The sequence below is a fragment of the Neodiprion lecontei genome, chromosome 2 (genome assembly GCF_021901455.1).
Source record: "Neodiprion lecontei isolate iyNeoLeco1 chromosome 2, iyNeoLeco1.1, whole genome shotgun sequence".
Lineage (NCBI taxonomy): Eukaryota > Metazoa > Arthropoda > Insecta > Hymenoptera > Diprionidae > Neodiprion > Neodiprion lecontei.
In genome coordinates this window covers 10,260,964-10,279,645 of record NC_060261.1, presented here as the reverse complement: position 1 = coordinate 10,279,645, position 18,682 = coordinate 10,260,964, and the positions used below count along the sequence as shown (strand labels likewise).

At 37.2% G+C, this 18,682-nt stretch overlaps 1 protein-coding gene across 2 annotated transcripts in view; it reads left to right on the top strand.

Annotated features, from left to right (window-relative positions):
* Positions 1-18,682, top strand: part of LOC107227174 (5-hydroxytryptamine receptor-like) — a 54,796-nt gene that overhangs the window by 277 nt on the left and 35,837 nt on the right. Inside the window, exons 2-4 of one of the 2 annotated variants that reach the window (XM_046730160.1) lie at positions 704-1,204; positions 1,343-1,862; positions 16,775-17,153. In XM_046730160.1, coding sequence (XP_046586116.1) covers positions 17,030-17,153 — 124 coding nt within the window. In that variant the 5' untranslated portion in view covers positions 704-1,204; positions 1,343-1,862; positions 16,775-17,029. Of the gene's footprint in view, positions 1-657; positions 1,205-1,342; positions 1,863-16,774; positions 17,154-18,682 lie in introns of both variants that reach the window. The other variant, XM_046730161.1, reaches the window with a different exon arrangement.

Here is an 18,682-nt window from a genome sequence, read left to right as displayed (position 1 = left end):
TTCTTGCAAGAAAACAAAGCTCGGTTGATACGCGCGATGCCCTCGGGACACGCGGGAACTTGTTGTTTCGCTACTCTTCTCCTTCTACGCACTTTCAATCTTCTCTTATTACTTCAAACTTCAGTTTGGCTCGGCTTAAAGCGAACCCGCTCACCCCAAAGTCGACGAGAACTTGCGGGAGAAAAGGAAATTTAAAACATACTTCAAGTTCAACCATTTTAATCTCTCTCTCCCTCTCTCTCTCTCTCTCTCTAGCTCTCTTTGTCTCTCATTTATTTCTATCTTCTACTCCTCGTTTGCAAAGTTACTCAAAACTTTTCAAAGTTATTCTTTTTCCGATCGCTTTCTTCTTTACGTTCGTTCCATCACTCGAGATAAAAAAAAAGTTTTTCGACGAAGATAAGAGCGGAAAAAAAAAAAAAAACTCGTCAACCGGTTCACCGGCTGTATTTCGATCCTTTTCGCACTTCTATTATACCTTTTCCTTTTCCATGCCTCTTTTCCGTTTCTTTTGTCTTTATAATTTCCCCGCACCCGATCGTCGCTAGGATTTTATTGCGACGCTCGTCCATTTCTCAGTGGAATTCACTTCTTTATTCTTTCTTCTCGCCGATTATTTATTCCGTGCCGAAAATCTCCTTCGGCTTTCAATTATAGAAATATATTACCAGTTGGAAAGTTTTCTCAGCTTTTTTATCACTAGCCTCAACTTTCGATCGTTTTGAGCTTGATGGAAATGACGAAAAGAAAAGTCGATCTCGGCTGTGGATGAACGCTTCGATGATGGATATTGACTCTAAAACTCTGAGACGATAAGACGTTTCGAAAATTATACTTTAATAAAACGGTGTGCAAAATCAACGTGGAATAAATTATCACTTCAAAAATGTCATGACGAAAGTTTGTACGCTTATGGAAACATCAGGACTGATTTTAAACGGTTTTAACACAGTCTAAAACTTCACAGATAAATAAACGCGAGAGCATAAATTTCAAATAAAGAAGATAAACAATAGTGTCAATTCGTGATAAGTGATCGAAAAGTGAGTTTGAAAATTTCTCAAAACTGTGTTTATTACAATTTAAAAAAATAAAAGTTGCGTAATCGTCGTTGACAAACTTTCGACGAATGAAACTTCAAAACCACCACGATCTGAAAAAAGGACAACAAATAACGTACAAACATTGTGAAAATTTAAAACGAGTGAATATAAATAGGTTTCACCTAATTTTTTCTTTCCATTTTTTTTTTTTTTTTTTTTTTTTTTGTTTTTCGCTCCCCTCTAATCTCACGCAACGTCAAGCTATTTGCCTAATGTTGATTGACTCATGTATCTTCCAGCCACCTTTGCAACGCTGTTTCAACTCGCACGGCGCTAATCCCGGTCCCTCGGGAAAAGAGCTCACGCGGGATTATCCCGATCTCATAGCGGTCCCATAATCGCCGACCGTAAAAGAGGCGAGCCCCTAATTATGATTAATAAAATAAGAAAAAATGAAATATAATGATACTGAAAACAGTGCCGGAGTTGTAAAAATTTTTGACATTTTTCCAAATACCGTATTCATCGCGTAGTAAATAACGTTCGATCACTGTGTGAAACAAACCAATTATCGAGGTTAATAACTTAGAGTGACGAAACGCACTGCGAATGAACCAGATTACGGACTGTGATGGTGTGAAATTGTCTGAAAAAGGAAGGAATAAAGAAAGAAAAACGGAAGAGAGATAAAAAGGAAACAAGTTTGTGCGGTGGGATTGGATTCGATTGAAAAATGAAGGGGCTAAACGGAGGATTTATGGGGAATGAAGCGGACTCGTGTAGATGACGAACTGCAATCTGATGGTGTAATTTTTTGAGGTTCGTATATAATACTCGGTGAACGTTGCTGGGAAATAGTGAGAACAGTGTATTTTTCAACGTTGAGAAAAATGGAAGGTTAAAGAAAGAAAGAAAAAAATGAAGTAAGAAAGGAGTAGGAGAAGGGAAGAGAAATGGTTAAATTATATGTTCTGCAATGATTACACAAGGGATCTTATGCATCGCCGGTAAAATTGCGTAGGGAAAGAAACTGCGGTGGATAAATCTTGTTTATAACCAGAGTTCGTGCGGAATCTTTCGCAGAGAATCTTAATCAATCATAACGCGGGTTGTTTTATTTCACATTATCCTGTAACGCAGTTACGACTGTTTTCTTTTACGCCATTTACTCGAAATAACGGTCACCATCTATTGCTTGGAGAAAAACGAAAAAAGAGAAAGGAAAAAAGTAAAAAAAAAAAAAAAAATTGAAAGTGAAATAACGACTATGAACGGAAAAAAATACTCTATGCGCGCATTTGTGTGCAGAATGGGTTTGCGCATATTTCAAAACGAATGCCTTTCCTTGAAAATTTGCATAAAGAAACTGCGAGATATTAGATTTATGCGAAGGGGAAACATTCTCTAATTTCCCTTGCTCTCGGATAATTTGAATTATCTATGTTTTATATACCTTAAAAATTTACCGCTTGTTCCTTGTTATTTTCGTTTTCATCATTCGACTCTTTATACCAACTATACGTCATTATTCGATGTTATGGGTAAGAAGGGTGAAAACGCGAATTGTTATATCCGCTAATAATTTGAAAATAAAATAATTCTATTCTCGAGTCTATATGCTCTGCTTACTGTTCGGAGTAAAGTACGTTGCTTCAGAATTTGGCAAAGAGAATTCAAATCGCGAAAATATCTTCAAAGCCTTTGACTGAGGGGTGAATTCGCACCATCAACTTTTTTCATATCGGAGTATGGCGTTATCTGAGCGAGTTGAGGGTACGAATTCACCCCCAAGTTGTGGGCTTCGAGGGTTTTCCTTCGCAAGGGAATATTCACCCGTTCATTTTTACTCCTCAAGTGTTACTGCGTACGATACAAAAGTAAAACTGATTAGCAGGATCGAGTCAGGAAAAAAACTGCGTCACATTTATGTACTTTGAAATTGTCTATCTTCTGCGGTTTTTTTTTTTTTTTTTCGTAAATTACATAATTGATGAGCTTTAGGAAGCAAGCGCGCATCGATATCAAAATTTCTAAGATTTGTTTTTTGTTTTAACTATGAAAATTACCCTCAATTGAACACGTTTGAAACGCACCTTGATTTTTCAAGGAAAAGAATGTTATATAATCCTGCTGAAATTCGAGTCTCCATTTCATCCTTTTTCCCCTATCCAATGTCAATTTTTCGTAACCGAAGATCGATGAGAATATGTTTGGAATAAATCGAGGTAGTTTAAAATTTCAAACAATAATTCGTCATTTGTGAATATACGTTAGGATGGTCCTTATTTAGGGTGGTGACGAATTTTTACTGCCTCACCCCCCCCCCCCCCCCCCCCCCAAATCAACTCCAAGTAATTCAAAAACAATTGCCTAATTTTTTCAGATTTTTACCTCGCGTTAAAAATAGTCTGCTTTGTGATCGAAGTGCCTTATAACATGAGAAATACTTTTTTCGCAGTATATATTTTATTGCAAGAGTAATAATGTTTCAAAAAATCTGTAACCGCGAGGTTTTATTGGACATTAGTGTTACTAACTGAAAAAAAAAAAAAAAATATACATCATCGTTTCAGGCAATCTCGACGAATTGCACACCTTTGAAATCTGACTGTTTTTTTTTCATTTAGAGAAAGCACAATTAGTCGAGATTGCCTGAAACGATAATGTGTATTTTTTTTCAGATAACAGCACTAAAACTTCGAAGTTACAAATTTTTCGGAACATTATTACTCGTACAATAAAATATACGCTGAGAAAATAGTTTTCTCTCGCGTTATTTTCATAAAAAACTTCGATCACAAAGCGGACTATCTTAGAGTTGAGGTAAAAGTTTGAAAAAATCGAGCAATCGTTTTAGAATTATTTGAAGTCGATTTCGGAGGTTGGGTGAAAGGAATTCGTCTCTAAGACTCTAAGTATGGATCTCCCTAATATATGTATATTTATAACTAAATCCGTGTAGATGGAAACAAAAAAAATCCTGTTTCACCCTTGATTCCTTATCCCTTTACCTCGCTTCCCATTCTTTCCACTCTTTTTCTACCCGTTTCGCGTTCTTATGGTTCATCAGCCACATCCTTATGATAATTTCAGGAGGGTTGTAGAGCATTGCCTTTCCATGAGGCTTTCAATTTAAGGGCGAGATGGATGGACGTTGAATATATGCCGTGCAGGGTTGCGGTTCTCTTCGTCGACGGTGGTTTTAAGGTTATAGCAGGTCCGTCGTTACCTCCAAGCCGCGAACTGTGGGATGCGGCTTTTCCGGGTTACCATGTGTCATGAATTTGAATTAAATTAGCGCCAATGGCGGCCGCTGCCATCGCCATCGCCATAGCAAATTGCCCAAGCCGATATATTACCGATGCCGGAATCAATATGTCGGTCTTACATCCTCACCACGCGCGGAGAAAACTTTTTGCTTTTTTACAAAAATCTATTCGTAGACACCGTTTGTAAAAAATTTTCTCGCGGGCACGCAATATTTTCTTGATGAGTACACTGGAGTACGTTTGTACCTTATGGTGATTTCAAATCTTCCCGAATTATGCCAATTTTCATGTTTTTTTCACTCCTCCAGGTCAACTTTTGACATTGAAAAACGAAGGAAACGAAAAAACAATTTCCTCGTTTATAACAATGATCATCGTCGTCGAACGCGCGAGATACAATTATGCCCCAGTGTATAGTTAGGCGATAGAAAGAAATATACCATTCTGTAGTTAATGAAATAATTGATTCAAAATTGGAAAAAAATATTGATCGAATAAAATATACTTATAAATACGAAACATCGATTTTAATTTATTCAATTGGTTAAAATAAAACTTTCTTCGTGGTATTATGAAAATGTTCAATACCCTCTGGCAGATTAAAGTAAATAGCTTCATACAGTTCACTAAATCTATACGGTGGATTAAAGATTAGTAAAATTTCCGAAACCATGAGAGCTGGAAATCGATTACCGCTATCAAATGATATGTTACATTGCAAATCTACAATATTTTTTGTTAAAGTGGCAAAATAATTTCTGCGACGCGTTAAAAATTCTTTCTCGCAAGAGAAGTAAGACGAGATCTGTTACCAAAATCGGTAGAACTAAATCATTGGCGGTTTGATGCCATTGAATCAGCCAGGGATTTTACAATGGCATATTTCTTTGTCGTTGTTTGATGTGACACCTGATTCGTGTAGCTTAAGTTAAAATCGAACGGTAATTTTTTCAGTTACAACGATTAAACGTTCAATTTCTATTTTACAAAAATAATTTCACTGCGTAGATCCCATTAGCAATTGTAACAGAATTGACAGGATTGGTGCTTGGTGCTAAACCATTTCTTAGATATTACTAAATCATTTTGTTGTTTGCGAACTATGAAATCAACTAAAGTTTTCAGTTGTACAGTGAAAATAATTTTTGGTCGGATGTATGTTTAACCCTGAAATTTCGTTTCCAGGACCGAGTTTCGTTCATTGTGACTACTATTTTTTTTATTGCGAAATTTTTTCGTGTCATTACTGATAAAAATTTCATGTTTCATAATCAGAATAATTTTGGAACAATAGTAACTATCTAGGATGACGATGGCTGTCACTGCTATTTCTTCTGGTTATTGCAACATTAAAACTGTTTGATTAGTTGACTAAGTTTTTTCAGCTACGCAAGTCATCAACGTCGATCGATATATTGTAGCTCCAACATGAAATTATGACAATAGCTACGAGAAAATATAGAGCCAGTGACCATAAGTGAAAAGAATAAAAACGTAGAATAAATTTATGCTTAAAGTTACAAAACTGATTTTCATTTTGTACCCAGAACTACAATATTTTTCGGTTATGGAAAAAAAATGAAAAATAGTTCAGAACTTTGTAATAGAACCATAAACAAAAATTTTTAAATACTGCCTCAGAATAAAAGTACCTGCAATCGATTCAAAGAGATTCAAATTTATGAAACAAAGCAAGTTTGTTACCGAACACACAAGTATAAAAATTTCTTGCAAGTCGAATTTGTCATAAAAATTTGTTCGTTGTATTCGAATAAATTTTTCAAGGCTGAATTCTAATGTCGCGTAAAGCTCGAGGAGAATTTCTAATTATATATTGTTCTCGTTCAATTTCACAACTGAATTACAGCCCTCAGTGTATTAAATGATTAAACATGCACAGTTCTGTATCTGCAACGTTTATGGGTCTGCATTGTGAATCGCATAATACGTGGTTTGAGTGCGGCACCACGTTTTGAAAGTTACTTCACAGTTGTAATCAGGCGTAATTGTGCCTGCAAAGGAACGGTTGCACAAGACTTTGTAAAACGTAGAACAGAAAGAGGGGTTGAACTGGGGGTTGTTTTAATTACATGTTACGTAATTAGTATAGCAATAACAAGAATTCTTATCCCGTCTTTATTACGCTTTCTGCGATTCAATTTGTACAGAGGTATGAACAGTTATGAACTCGCACGTGTTTCTGATGTAATGATTCAGGCGAGAAAGAATTGCGTGTATTTTGAGACACAAAGCTAACATATCTTCTCCAAAAACGAGGGTAAAATCAACTGCAGTTAGACGTCATCGCAAAATCTACGTTTTTCTTTGAATGAACTTTACATAAATCTAAAAAAAATCAATTCGCCTCCGTCTATTTGTAATTTTATTTCAGCAGATACCATTTTTGATTGTTGACATTACCGACTCACTGTTCAAATAACAATTTACTTCGTTTTGTGATACTTGGCAGACTTTTTTTTCTCGTCTAATGATCAGCTGGTGTTATTCGAATTTGCTCAGAATCATTTCGATAGTTGTTTTATTTGTGACGCAAATAATATTTCCGGAGATTTTTCCAACAGTTTTTAAATCCAATTTATGGTTATTTTTTTTTTCATTCCATTCGAGTTCGTGCGGTTAACTTTTACCAATATTTTATTACGATACTGGTTTCTTTGTTACATTGGCCGTGTGAAATTTCGAAGAAGATATTCAACTGACTTTATCGAAATGAACATTGGACTTTCAAGCTATATCGACAAATTCAATAAATTGTATTTTTCAATTTTTGCTTCAAACTTTGGAAAGTGAAGTGATCTTTGATTCCAGTTTTCTGGGCAATAACCGTTATTAACTATAAGTGGAGCTCGGAAAATTGATAAAGCAATAAATAAAATACCGGATTTAGCTACAAGTTAATAGAAACACAAGTTTGATCATAAACCCTGTCGTGCTTCAAAGTTTCAAGAAACTTCATTGCACCGAAGGTGTTTTGACTTTAATGACATGTGCGATAGAAATCCGTAAAAAAATTGTTCCATCTCAGTAAATGTTATTTTGTTTTACTCATCAGTATAACAAAACAAATAATCGAAATGATTGATACCAAATTTACCAAATGGATGAGATATTACTCAAAACAGTTTTAGATAATGAAATAAAATCAATTTAAATTTTTGGAAAGGCTGACAATATTTTATATATGAAAATTTCGTAATGATAATAACTATAAAAACATTGAAACAGTCGTGAATCTTCAGGTAATTGATAAATAAATAACGGCGGGTAAGAAAAAGTTGTGAACAAAAAACGCAAGTGCGTTTAAGAGTTGGGCAAATGGAGGTGAAGGGGGGGGGGGGGGGAGATTTCGACAGGGAATGGCCCATGGACATTAAGCAGTTTGCAGAGCGAATCGAATCACGTACAAACCGGATCTTTTGAGTATAATAAATTTGAATATCGGCAAACAGGGCTGGAAAGAAAGAGGAGAAAGAGAGAGAAAGAGAGAGGTAGAAAATGCAGCAACTCGAGATTCTGAAGGATCCTTATTTTATACAGCCGATATTGTTACCCGAGGGTGAAAGTTTTATAACCACGTCCGCCTGTGCCCGCGGCTTAATCCGAGCTATATCTTAGGCATATATCTTCGGGGGTGTGATGAATGGCTCGTCGACTAGTCCCCCAGCTTCATGTTATACCCTGCACCTTCCGAAAGATCCATACCCAGCTTCCCCCTCGGGGTTCACTATAAATTTTATCACAACCAGTTCAGGTGAATTAAACACCTTCGATTAATACGTTCCACACGCTTGTCTAACCAGCTTTCCACGTTCTTATTGGAAAATGTCCTCGTGACGTCAGAGACTGCTTGTCGGCGACATTTTATCACGACATAACCTGAGCTTTTAATTTTAATGGTGGAAAATCGTAATTCTTGGGATTTTAAATTACTCATGACGCATAAATTATTGAAACATAATCAACAATATACATGTTCTACGATCCACACGCGAAAAAATACGGTCGACGGTCAGCTGTGAGCTGTCAGCCTGGTTGCATCAGTTTCATTTTCTTCCACCAGGTGGCGCATTGAAAAGTGACAACCTCGGTACAGATAAAATAGGATAAGTTGGATAAACGGAGGCTGCAGAGTCTCAAACTTTACATTTCGACGTGCAAAACTAACCTCTACATCCAAACCAAGTGCCATAAGCATAACACGTGGATGATTCTTTTATTAAGGTTAGATACAAGCCAGCAGCAAATATACTGCGACAATTTTTGTTCGTACGTGTTTATGAAAGTGTTTTTCGTACTTGATTTTACTCCGTATTCACTCAAGTTAACATAACGCACGGAGCATAGTTCAATGCCTTTGAATTCTCTCAATTAAGCGAAAACGATCAGCTGATCGCTGATCTCGGCGCCATGTTCAGTCAGCCACTCCCACGCTGTGCGGGATCTCGGAACTTGAAACGAGAACGAAATCTTTGCCGAAACTGAACACCCGAAGTACATAATTTAATTTGTCCCAGGAAAACCGGGTCAGGGTCTGAGTTGGTGTCGCATGAATAATTGTTAAACCAGAATTCAGGATCAGGCTATATTACATATGTATAAGACATACGTACAGTCGTCGCTCGCTATAATTGTAGGAAAGAGGTTCAATCATTAAATAGTTTATTTCATTAATGAATCGTCGCCTGAGTTTCGCATATAGTGTAACTTTGGTTAATTAGCGAGTAACCTGACGTCACAGTCGTTAACCGAACGTAATACGCCAGCATCTGGGTGTGTGTGTGTGTATGTGTATGTTTGAGTGGGGGACTGCAGGCTTTCACTGTAGAAATTTTTTAACTTTAGTAATATAATATTGCCCCTGGGATACAACAGCGCCTCTGATAATTACGGAGATTATAATAACTGATGGTAACGTGTTTCTAAACTTCCGCTTAGGTTACGTTGCGTCGTGAGCTTTCTATGAAACTCAACGCTCGACTACAATGTTTCAGCAGCCTAGGTTACGATTTGTGTTGCTACGTATTCAAAATGTTGCCTATTTATTGGAATTGAGCGGTGACTTTCACAGAAAACTCCCGCCTCAGCAACAAAATTTCACAAAGGCAGCTTACGTCCTGCTCTGTAGCTTTCGTTCGGAAGCAAAGTGTTGTTTTGTTGTACGGCAAAATTTCGAGAACATTCCTGATCTTGGATTCCTGAGCTGCGAATTCTCGTAGACGTCCGATTGAATGAAATTGAAACGTGACCAGTTTTCAACTTCACGATACATCGAATGTGAATAAATTGCTGCCGATTCGACGCGAACAGTGTTCCAAGTCGATGTTTCTTATCCTTTGGTATCACATGACAGAGAAATATTTTAATTCCGAAAGCACGAAGTACGAACACTGTATATACAGTGTGAATTTCTTACGACAGAATTGTCCGTAATCTGCTATAGCTTAATGCGCATAAGCTGCAATCCAAGAGCACTTATATGACAGGGTAATCAACCGTCGTGAACGTAACCTCAAATTTTTTGACAGTAGACGCTGGCAATTGTGTTTAACACCGAAAACCGTAAAAAATTTTTGAGGTTATGTACATCGCGGTGAACTGATGTCTAAATTTTAGATGGTTGGTGGCCCTGCCGAAGAACTGTTCTCGGGTTGCAGCGCATGCGCGTTAAACTATAGCAGACGATGGACTATTCTGTGGTTAGAAATTCACGCTGTATACATCTTGGAATATACAAGGAAAAGTACTGTCAAAAATGAGGAAAGGTAAGGCAGAAAACGGGAGAGAGTATGGAAGTGTAAAGGTTTCGGTCGAATCATTACATTATAACCTCAGTTGCTGAGCTCGCTTTACTCGGTCTTCAACCCTCGGCTGAGAGGCTGCCGGGGATATTGAAATTCATTATTAACCCGGAAGCGAAAGCTCGCGGTAGCTCAATTGCATTATGCATTATACTTACTTGTGTATATCCGCAGTTTGTTATGAATCTGCAGACCTCCGTGTCTCTATCTATTCAGCTACATCAATATACCATACATGAAAGCTAAAACCGTGCAAAATGCGTTACCGTAATCCACCCACGCTAAAGTTTCAACGTTATCATTTATAGAGCTTTCATGACGTCATTTTTATCACAAAGAGTTAAAATCTTGGCTATTTTTTAAATAATGCAAAATTACAATTCGTTGGAATCATGTTGAACTCTTGTTGTATCAACATATATTTAGAATTCCGAATATATTTTTTTGATGCTACGTGAAAGTACGGAAGTAACGTACTCAATTTTTGAAAATATAAAGGCAAAGAGATTTCTTTGACGTCTCAACTTCTCTTTCGGTAAATTTAATATTTGTGGTGCACAAGCTGGTTCGATAATAAAAACCTCCCCGGCGATTTTGTCGGACAAGATTGATATGTTTATTATAGAAGTTCCGCGACTTGACACCGAGAAGAAAAATGTTGTCACGACCGACTAGATTTTTGCACATCGATGTAGAAGCAGCCGTGTCGATGGTCCAAAGTTGCCTGTGATTCAACGAAAAAACTTTTCTTTCGACTAAAACTTGGATCATCGCATCGTCGACTCTTATATCACGACCAAAAAATAGTTAGGAAAAGTTGCGTGAATTCAATGTACGAAATTTTGGTTTCTGTGAGTTTGGTTTTATTATTCCTACCATCGTTATTACTATATTATGTTACCCTCAAACTTGGAGAAAACTTTCTTTTCATCGCTGCAGGAAAGAAAGCGCGAGTAAAGAATTGATATTCTCTTCCTAGGTGTATTTTTATTCTCACCTCGTGTTCGAAGAATAACGTCATCCGTAAATTCAAATAACTTTCGTATTGTATTACTTCCACTTCTCCATCGTAAAAAGTATTCCATATTGAGTTCTCCCCATCTTATATATTGAGACAGAAAATTTATACGTAGCGTGGTGATTCGGATATTTAAGAATCAATGAGATTATGTCCTGCGTAATGGTTAACCACACTCGAGTTTGAGAAGTCGAAGAAGAGAAGTCCTTGAAATTCTTTTGAAGTTGTGTGTAGGTTGTCTTTTGGATCCGTGTCATCGATCGATTTAAAGTCAACTAGAATAATTTCAAGTTCCGTGAAATCTTACTTAGACGTCTCTTCAGGTCTATTTAATTCATTCGAAGTCCTTCGAATTTCCATAAAATCTTAACAAATCAAAAAAATCTAATCCAAATCTGTTCAAGTGGTACGTCTCAGAGTCTCACAGTTTCGAAATTTCATTGTCATCCTCGATACGTTGCCTGTAGTTTTTTCTCTCCCAAGTGTTTCAATTCGAATCCATTCCTTTTCTATCTGCTCAATCGTCCAACACAGTGTTCGGTACACCTAAAAACTACCAGCTAAAATCAACCCGACCTTCAGAAAACAACTGGAGTGATTACCCAGTGGTGCATTTATCATACCACCTTAGCCTAGCTTCCTGACTATGAGTGACGTACGACACTTCCGGCCTCCGGAATGTTTCGCTGTGCTTTCAAATACCTGCCTTATACCCACCGACATATCCTCGCACAAACAAAGATTGTTGTACCATAATCACAGCAGCATATCTTCATTACCATAACGTTTATACGCGCTGTTGGTGCCACGCTTCACTGCCGGGACGTGAGCTGGTGTACTTCTCCGTTGTGTGTACAACCTGACAAAACAAAGTGGTAACTGGTAATTACCGTGCAATATGCCTCTGAATAATAGTTGTAAGCTCGGCTCCTGTACAGCCTGTAATTGAAGTAAAACGAACAGATAAGCGACGTGCACGCAACCTCAGGGGCATCACAATCGGGTCAAAGGCCATGGGTATTATACCTTATACTCTACACGATTGAACGGCAGATATTTCTGTTTTAATACCCTGTTGCATTTTTTTTTCTCACACCTTGGCGCGGTATCCAAAATTTTGTGGACGAAGCGGCGTTCAATGAACTCAAATTCCAAAAAGTATTATTTGGTAAAATTTGCTCTGTGACGATAGTATATAGGATATAAGAGTACGAGACTGCAACTGCATTACCGACCATCTCAGCTCTGTCAGTTCTTCAATTCCTACCTTACCAGCCGACGGTCGGTAATGCAGTTCTGGTCCCATATTTTTCTATTCGGCTTACTGGGGATTTTCGTAAAAACCATTTTATCAATTACGCAAAAATTTCCACTTTGGTACGTTTTTATTCTATTCGCCTCGACAGGAATTTCTATGCTGATAATAGATTAACGAATACAGTTCACTTGCACGAAACAGCACATGTTGTGAACCGGCCTCGACTGAAAACAATGATTTTCAATAAAGAAGTCGAACAAATTACAGTGAGAAAACAAAAAAAAAAGAACATGTCCACTACTGAGTCGGTAATTCAGGTAGTTTTCAAAAGATTACCGATCATCATACCGACAGATCAGTGCTGCAGGCTGTTGGTGTGTCATGTCGCGTTGAGTATTTCCCGAGCATTTTCAAGGGTGGTCGGGGGTTGTACGAGTTGGCAGATTGCCAGAACCAACAAGTGTTTCATTTGGCTATAGAATGCGGTTCTATATATCGAATCACCGATTCGCCGGATGAGCTGCTGCTGGTTACAACGGTCTGTACCTACAAAATGAAATTCGAATAACGGAGATTCTCGCCCTTGATTAACAAGCCATTTGAAACTCTTGCAGCGCGATGCTCGACTAATGTTAAACAATGTTTCCCCCGTTATTCGATGTCAGTTCAAATATTGACTGACTATACATACTTGTGTACTTATACGCGAGCCGGAGCTTTCATGGTCGAAATTTTTTCATCAAAATTTCAGCGATTAATTCGAAAATTGAGTATTTATAGATATAAAACTCATCAGCGGTAATTTTCTCGTTTTATCTGATGAAATTTTTCGATTTTTTCGTTTGAGGCAAGAGTTTTCTTTCTCCAATAGCTGTGCCGAATCAGGGTAAAATTGATTGTAAATTTGAATTCAGAAATTGTGTATTGAAAAAAGAAATAAATACTTATCCACAATTATTTGATCATTTTTTCAGGGAATAAATTAACAAACGAAATTTACTCAGTCCCTACTATCATTTACTTAGTTTATTCACGGACGTTGACTAAATGAATTTTTACTTGTACATAGTTTTCTTGTTACGTCACATTTCAAAAATTTCCTCTTTGTCGTGCAATTCTCTAAAATCTTTCGAACAATTGGACGATTTCTTAATTTTTCGAACACATTTTTAACGACTCGTTTATATTGTGTAAGAATAAAAACTAAGAATGCATTGAATTTATTTTCTTACAACTCGCTGAGTCTAATTGTTACATGAATGTTTGTAGTTCTTGCTAAGATTACGCTGCAGAATAAAGCGTGTGTCCAATTTTACGAAAATCGTTGCAGCAGCTTCGCTCTCACCGCGTAGACAGTATTGAAAAACTTCGTTTCGAATAAAATTAGTTCAATCGAACAATTATGGGTCATTTTTTATTCAAAATATTTCGCCGTGTAATCGTTACTTATTTGTAAATTTCCCTGTAACAATAGCAGCTATTCAAATTTGATTTGAAGTTCAAGCAAAAAAAGGCTGACAAATCCCCTTAACGCAGATGTAAAGCTAGATATATAGAGGGTACAGTTAAGTTGTAAAGCTTAATAATCGGGGATTCTCAGGATCACGAAGAATTTTTATTACTTCGAGATTAAGAATTATTATACCGAGGGGAAAATTAAGCTCGAAAGAAATTGTCCGCAGATATACGTGTGTTTGAGAACGGTTAACTTGAATGTGATGAAACTAGAATTTAGAAGTTGAATTAGAATTTACGTTGAAACTTACTTGTGGCGTTTCTCGTCCGAGCGGAGCGAGGAAAAGCTAGGAATGATAACCACGTCTTCATACATCTTTTTAAACTTTCATATTTACCTCACGTATCCAGGCGCATAATGCTATTCAAAAGCCCGAAAGAGAGAGAGGAAGATAGAGAGAGAGAGAGAGAGAGAGAGAGACAGAGAGAGCATTACGTGTGCTTTTTTTGAATTTCTTTTACTCGTCCCCCGATTAACTTGAAACTTGAAATTTATTCGTTGTACAATTTTTAACGACCCGATGGTGTAATTAGTTCAATATTACGCACTCGCGCTTCGATACTCATTAGTTCAGTTTATTATTCTATTTCTTAAATTATGGCGATAACACAAGTAAACGATCGTAAATATTTTACAGTCGTGAAAACGTGCCTCCGGAAATTCTACAGAGCTGCTGCTCATTACCTAATTACGCGTCAGGAGAAACGGGAGCAGACACACACACACACAATCATATACTACGGGTAAGAAAATATCGCGAGAGCGGAAATTAATTTTTCGATAATCGCAGCTGTTCTCCAAATTATATCCATCTGTTCTGGAAGTTTACGGGTCGGTGGAGAAAATTATACCATATTATTAATCGGCAGAAAACAACATTTTTTATTACTGATTTTCATTTCGTGCAATAACTGAGTACTCGTTATCGCAATATATACATATGTAAATATTAAAAATAACTACTTTCATTAGTTTAAAACTAAAACTATAGTTGATGCGAGAAACAAAGTGACATAAAGTTATTTTTCCATTCTTGTGCATCGAAGTGAATTTTTCATGCAATTATAAACTTAAGTCATTAACAGTGAAAGGCATTTAACACTTTCACACCTTACGCTGATTCGATGAACAATTCTGTACATTGACAAATATGTTCGTTCATTTGTTTTTACCATCAGGAGAATTTTCCCATTTTTCACTCGATTTTTCTGCAAACTTCAGGTCTGAATTTACTGCCTATCATTTGCGTGACGTTGCTTTGCATTCAGTGATTCTGTATTTTATCCCCCGATCAGAAATAACATATCTACGTTGTATAACCTTATGAAAAGTGGTAGCGATTGGTATAGGTCTGATACACGACTCGCTGCAGTGCGGGTAAAAAATGTTGATCGTAAAAATTTATCGTTTCTCCAGCTGCCAGCTCTTGTTCAACGATTTTCCGCAGCCTTGCCGTTTTGCCTAGGTATTATCGGGAATCGCTGCAGTTTCGCCTGGGTACGCGGAAAGATATTTCATTGCGGAAACACGATTCAACGAGCCGGAAACGAGAACGAAAAGAAAAAATTCTCTTCTTCTAAAAACCAGTGTCAAATTATGCATGCAACAGAAACTTTGATTTCGTTATTTTCATTTTTAAAATCAGAGCAACTGTATACTTTTATAATTTTAATGTCGAATCGAAAATACACGTAGTTACCCAGTTTTACTACTAATCGAACGTACGGAGCTCGGAACTTATCGTATTGTTTGTACTATAGAATTAGCGATCAATTTCTCTTTCCTTATCGAAAAAGAAAAAAATAAACATAAAAATTATTCTTGCTGTTATCTGAATGTGGATTGTATGTGTAATAAATAAGGGTGATCGGCACATTCTATAGGAAAACAATTTTATAGGGACACAATGTGTTGTTTTTTAGAATATTTAGAATCGCGTGAAATGCTATCGAGAAATCAAGGAAAAATGTTTCTTACACGAGCCTATAATTTTCTACTTGACGATATTTCATTCCGAAATCGTCAATATCTGTACGTCAAATGAGCATATTCGAATTCGTTGGATTTGGAACTCAATCCTAATCGGTGAAAAATCATAATAAATATTTAAATGGTGCGTGATTTACGTCCGAAAATATGAAATGTGTATACCAGTATTTTCCAAACTTCCCTGCATACACGTAATTAGTCTTGATACGTCCATCGGTTCCCATTGCATGCGGATAATTCTCGTTATAATAACCAGCTGACGGTGTTTTGAATTTGCGGTATCATTAAAAGTCTCTTATCGTCTGTCGGATCTCGTAGTGTCAGCGTTTTCTTGTGTCAAATATTAATTTCGTTCGGGGGTTTGTCTGTTTATACCGCATATATTCACAGGACCTCTGCACAAATAAATATATTCCAGTCACGTGCTCCTCAATTTTATGACGACAATACACGAGGTGTTTCGAGGTTACGTGACCGATTTAACAGTTTTTACGAAACATCGAGTAGATTTGATATTTTTCTCGTAATACCATAATCTAAATTTCCTGAGAAAGAATTTTTAGTTGCGTGTTTTTTAGTCATTGCAGAAACAAAAAAGTCGTTTTTATTAAAATATCAACGAATTTCATTATTAAACGAGAAAATTCTGCGTTCTGGAAGCGACCTCTTGATATTGGATTCCCTTCTTGCTATTTACTTTTAATTCCTGCTGAAATTGAACAGCATCGCAGCCTTTATGAATCGTAGCAGCTTCTCTTCTCTTTTCCGTTTTTCTTCCTTTCCGTTTTTATCATTGTTACAAAGGCAACGCAAGGACGCCACATGTCTCACTCATATTGTAAACTAAAAAATGACGTTGCAGGTTGGCAGTTTGTCAGTTCCTGTCGGCACCAGAGGGACCTGCTGCAGACCATCAATTTCGACGATTTGGTGCTGGGATAACGCGATCAAACTACGAGAAAGAGGACGAGGTCAAGGCGAAATTTTCGGAACAATATAAGAGGGGCGAATTGGACAAGAAAGAAGAAAATCGCAATGACGGCCGAAAGAAAATAGCGACAATTGCAGAAGGAAGCGAGTGATCCAACCTTCGACCGGATGCTGCAAAGCAACGATCATGGAGAGCAATCTTAGCACCGACGGCAACGCTTCGACCACGTCGACGGAGAATGCAGCCAGTAATCTCGCGGCGATATTTACGGCCGTCGTTTTGGGCCTGATGATCTTGACGACTGTCATCGGTGAGTAACGACGAAAATTGCACCACGAATGAATAATTGAGAAACTTTTATCCATGTAAAGGTCGGTAAACTTGTCGGTATACTTGGCTACAACGATTCTGAGAAGAATCATTTTTTCGAGGAGTCGGTTAGGTTGGCAATGCAGAATCAGACCGCAGCGCCACCGCCGGCCGGTCGAGGAACTAGCTCAATCTTTGTGAACATAACATAATCCATAACCGTCGAATCTGACCTGAAAATATGAGATTTGACGATAAAAAACATAACGTAACCTATGATCGTTGAATTTGATCTACAAACACGAAGTTTGACAGTACGAAATACAATGTAACCCATGACGGTCGAATTTGACAGTCCGAAACATAATATAATCAATAATCGTTGAATCTAACCTAAAAATATGACATTTGACGATAAGAAACATAACGTAACCTATGATCGTTGAATTTGATCTACAAACACGAAGTTTGATAGTCCGAAATATAATATAACCCATGACCGTCGATTCTAACCTAAAACTACAAAATTTGAAAGTAAGAAAAATAATATAACCCATGGCCGTCGAATCTAACCTAAGAACACAAAATTTGATAGTACGAAATATAATACAACACATGATCGTCGAATCTAACACAAAAGTACCAAATTCGACGTTCATGGGTTATGTTACGTTTACAGAGACTGAGCTTGGTCCGCAACCGACCGGCGGTGGCGCTGCGGTCTGATTTTGCATTGCCAACGTAACCGACTCGTGGAAAAAGTTGAACCTGTGATTGTCAGAATCACCGCGGCCAAACGTACGTCCGTTTCATTTATTTCCACTGATCGGTTATAGCGGGCCGAACGAGTTGAGTAGTATTATTAACGCGTGATCGGAGCTGGAAATGGAGCATGTGTTCAAAATTCACGTTAAAAAATAATGGAAATAACAATCGGGAAAAAGGTGACCGTTTTCATCGGATATTCGAGAGGGAGAAGATGAACTGCACAGCTGAAGAGCATCGTAGGGTGTGTTATTTGAAACCATGTAGTTTTCGTATCTGTCAAGAAATTTTCTACAGTAAATTGTAAAATTAAAGAAGGATGAGACGAAGAAGAAAAAAATAGGATTAAACGTAAAATTCCCGACCAACTGGACCTGAATTTGACGTTTGATAACGCTGAGTAGAAAATCCGCACGTTGTTTCACACTGGGCGTATTTATATATATTATATCCCCTTGATGCAGGAAAAGAAAGGGATGCCCGTTTACCTCGGATGAAACAAATTTGACGGGAAGATAAAAGAAGGCAGTGCGTTATAATATTGTACGTGATTTTTGACAAGAATTTTACGATTATATAAATATTTGGCATCTTCAAAGAGATTCCTGGCGGAACTTTCAGGAATTTTATACTGCGATGAATTAATAGCAGCTTCCGAATATCTTCACATGCCTCGTAATTCTAAATCGTCGATTATGTGATCGGCTGTGCGAAATTTTTGTCGACATTAATGCACGGAGTAAGATTTTTCAAAGTTCGTTTCAA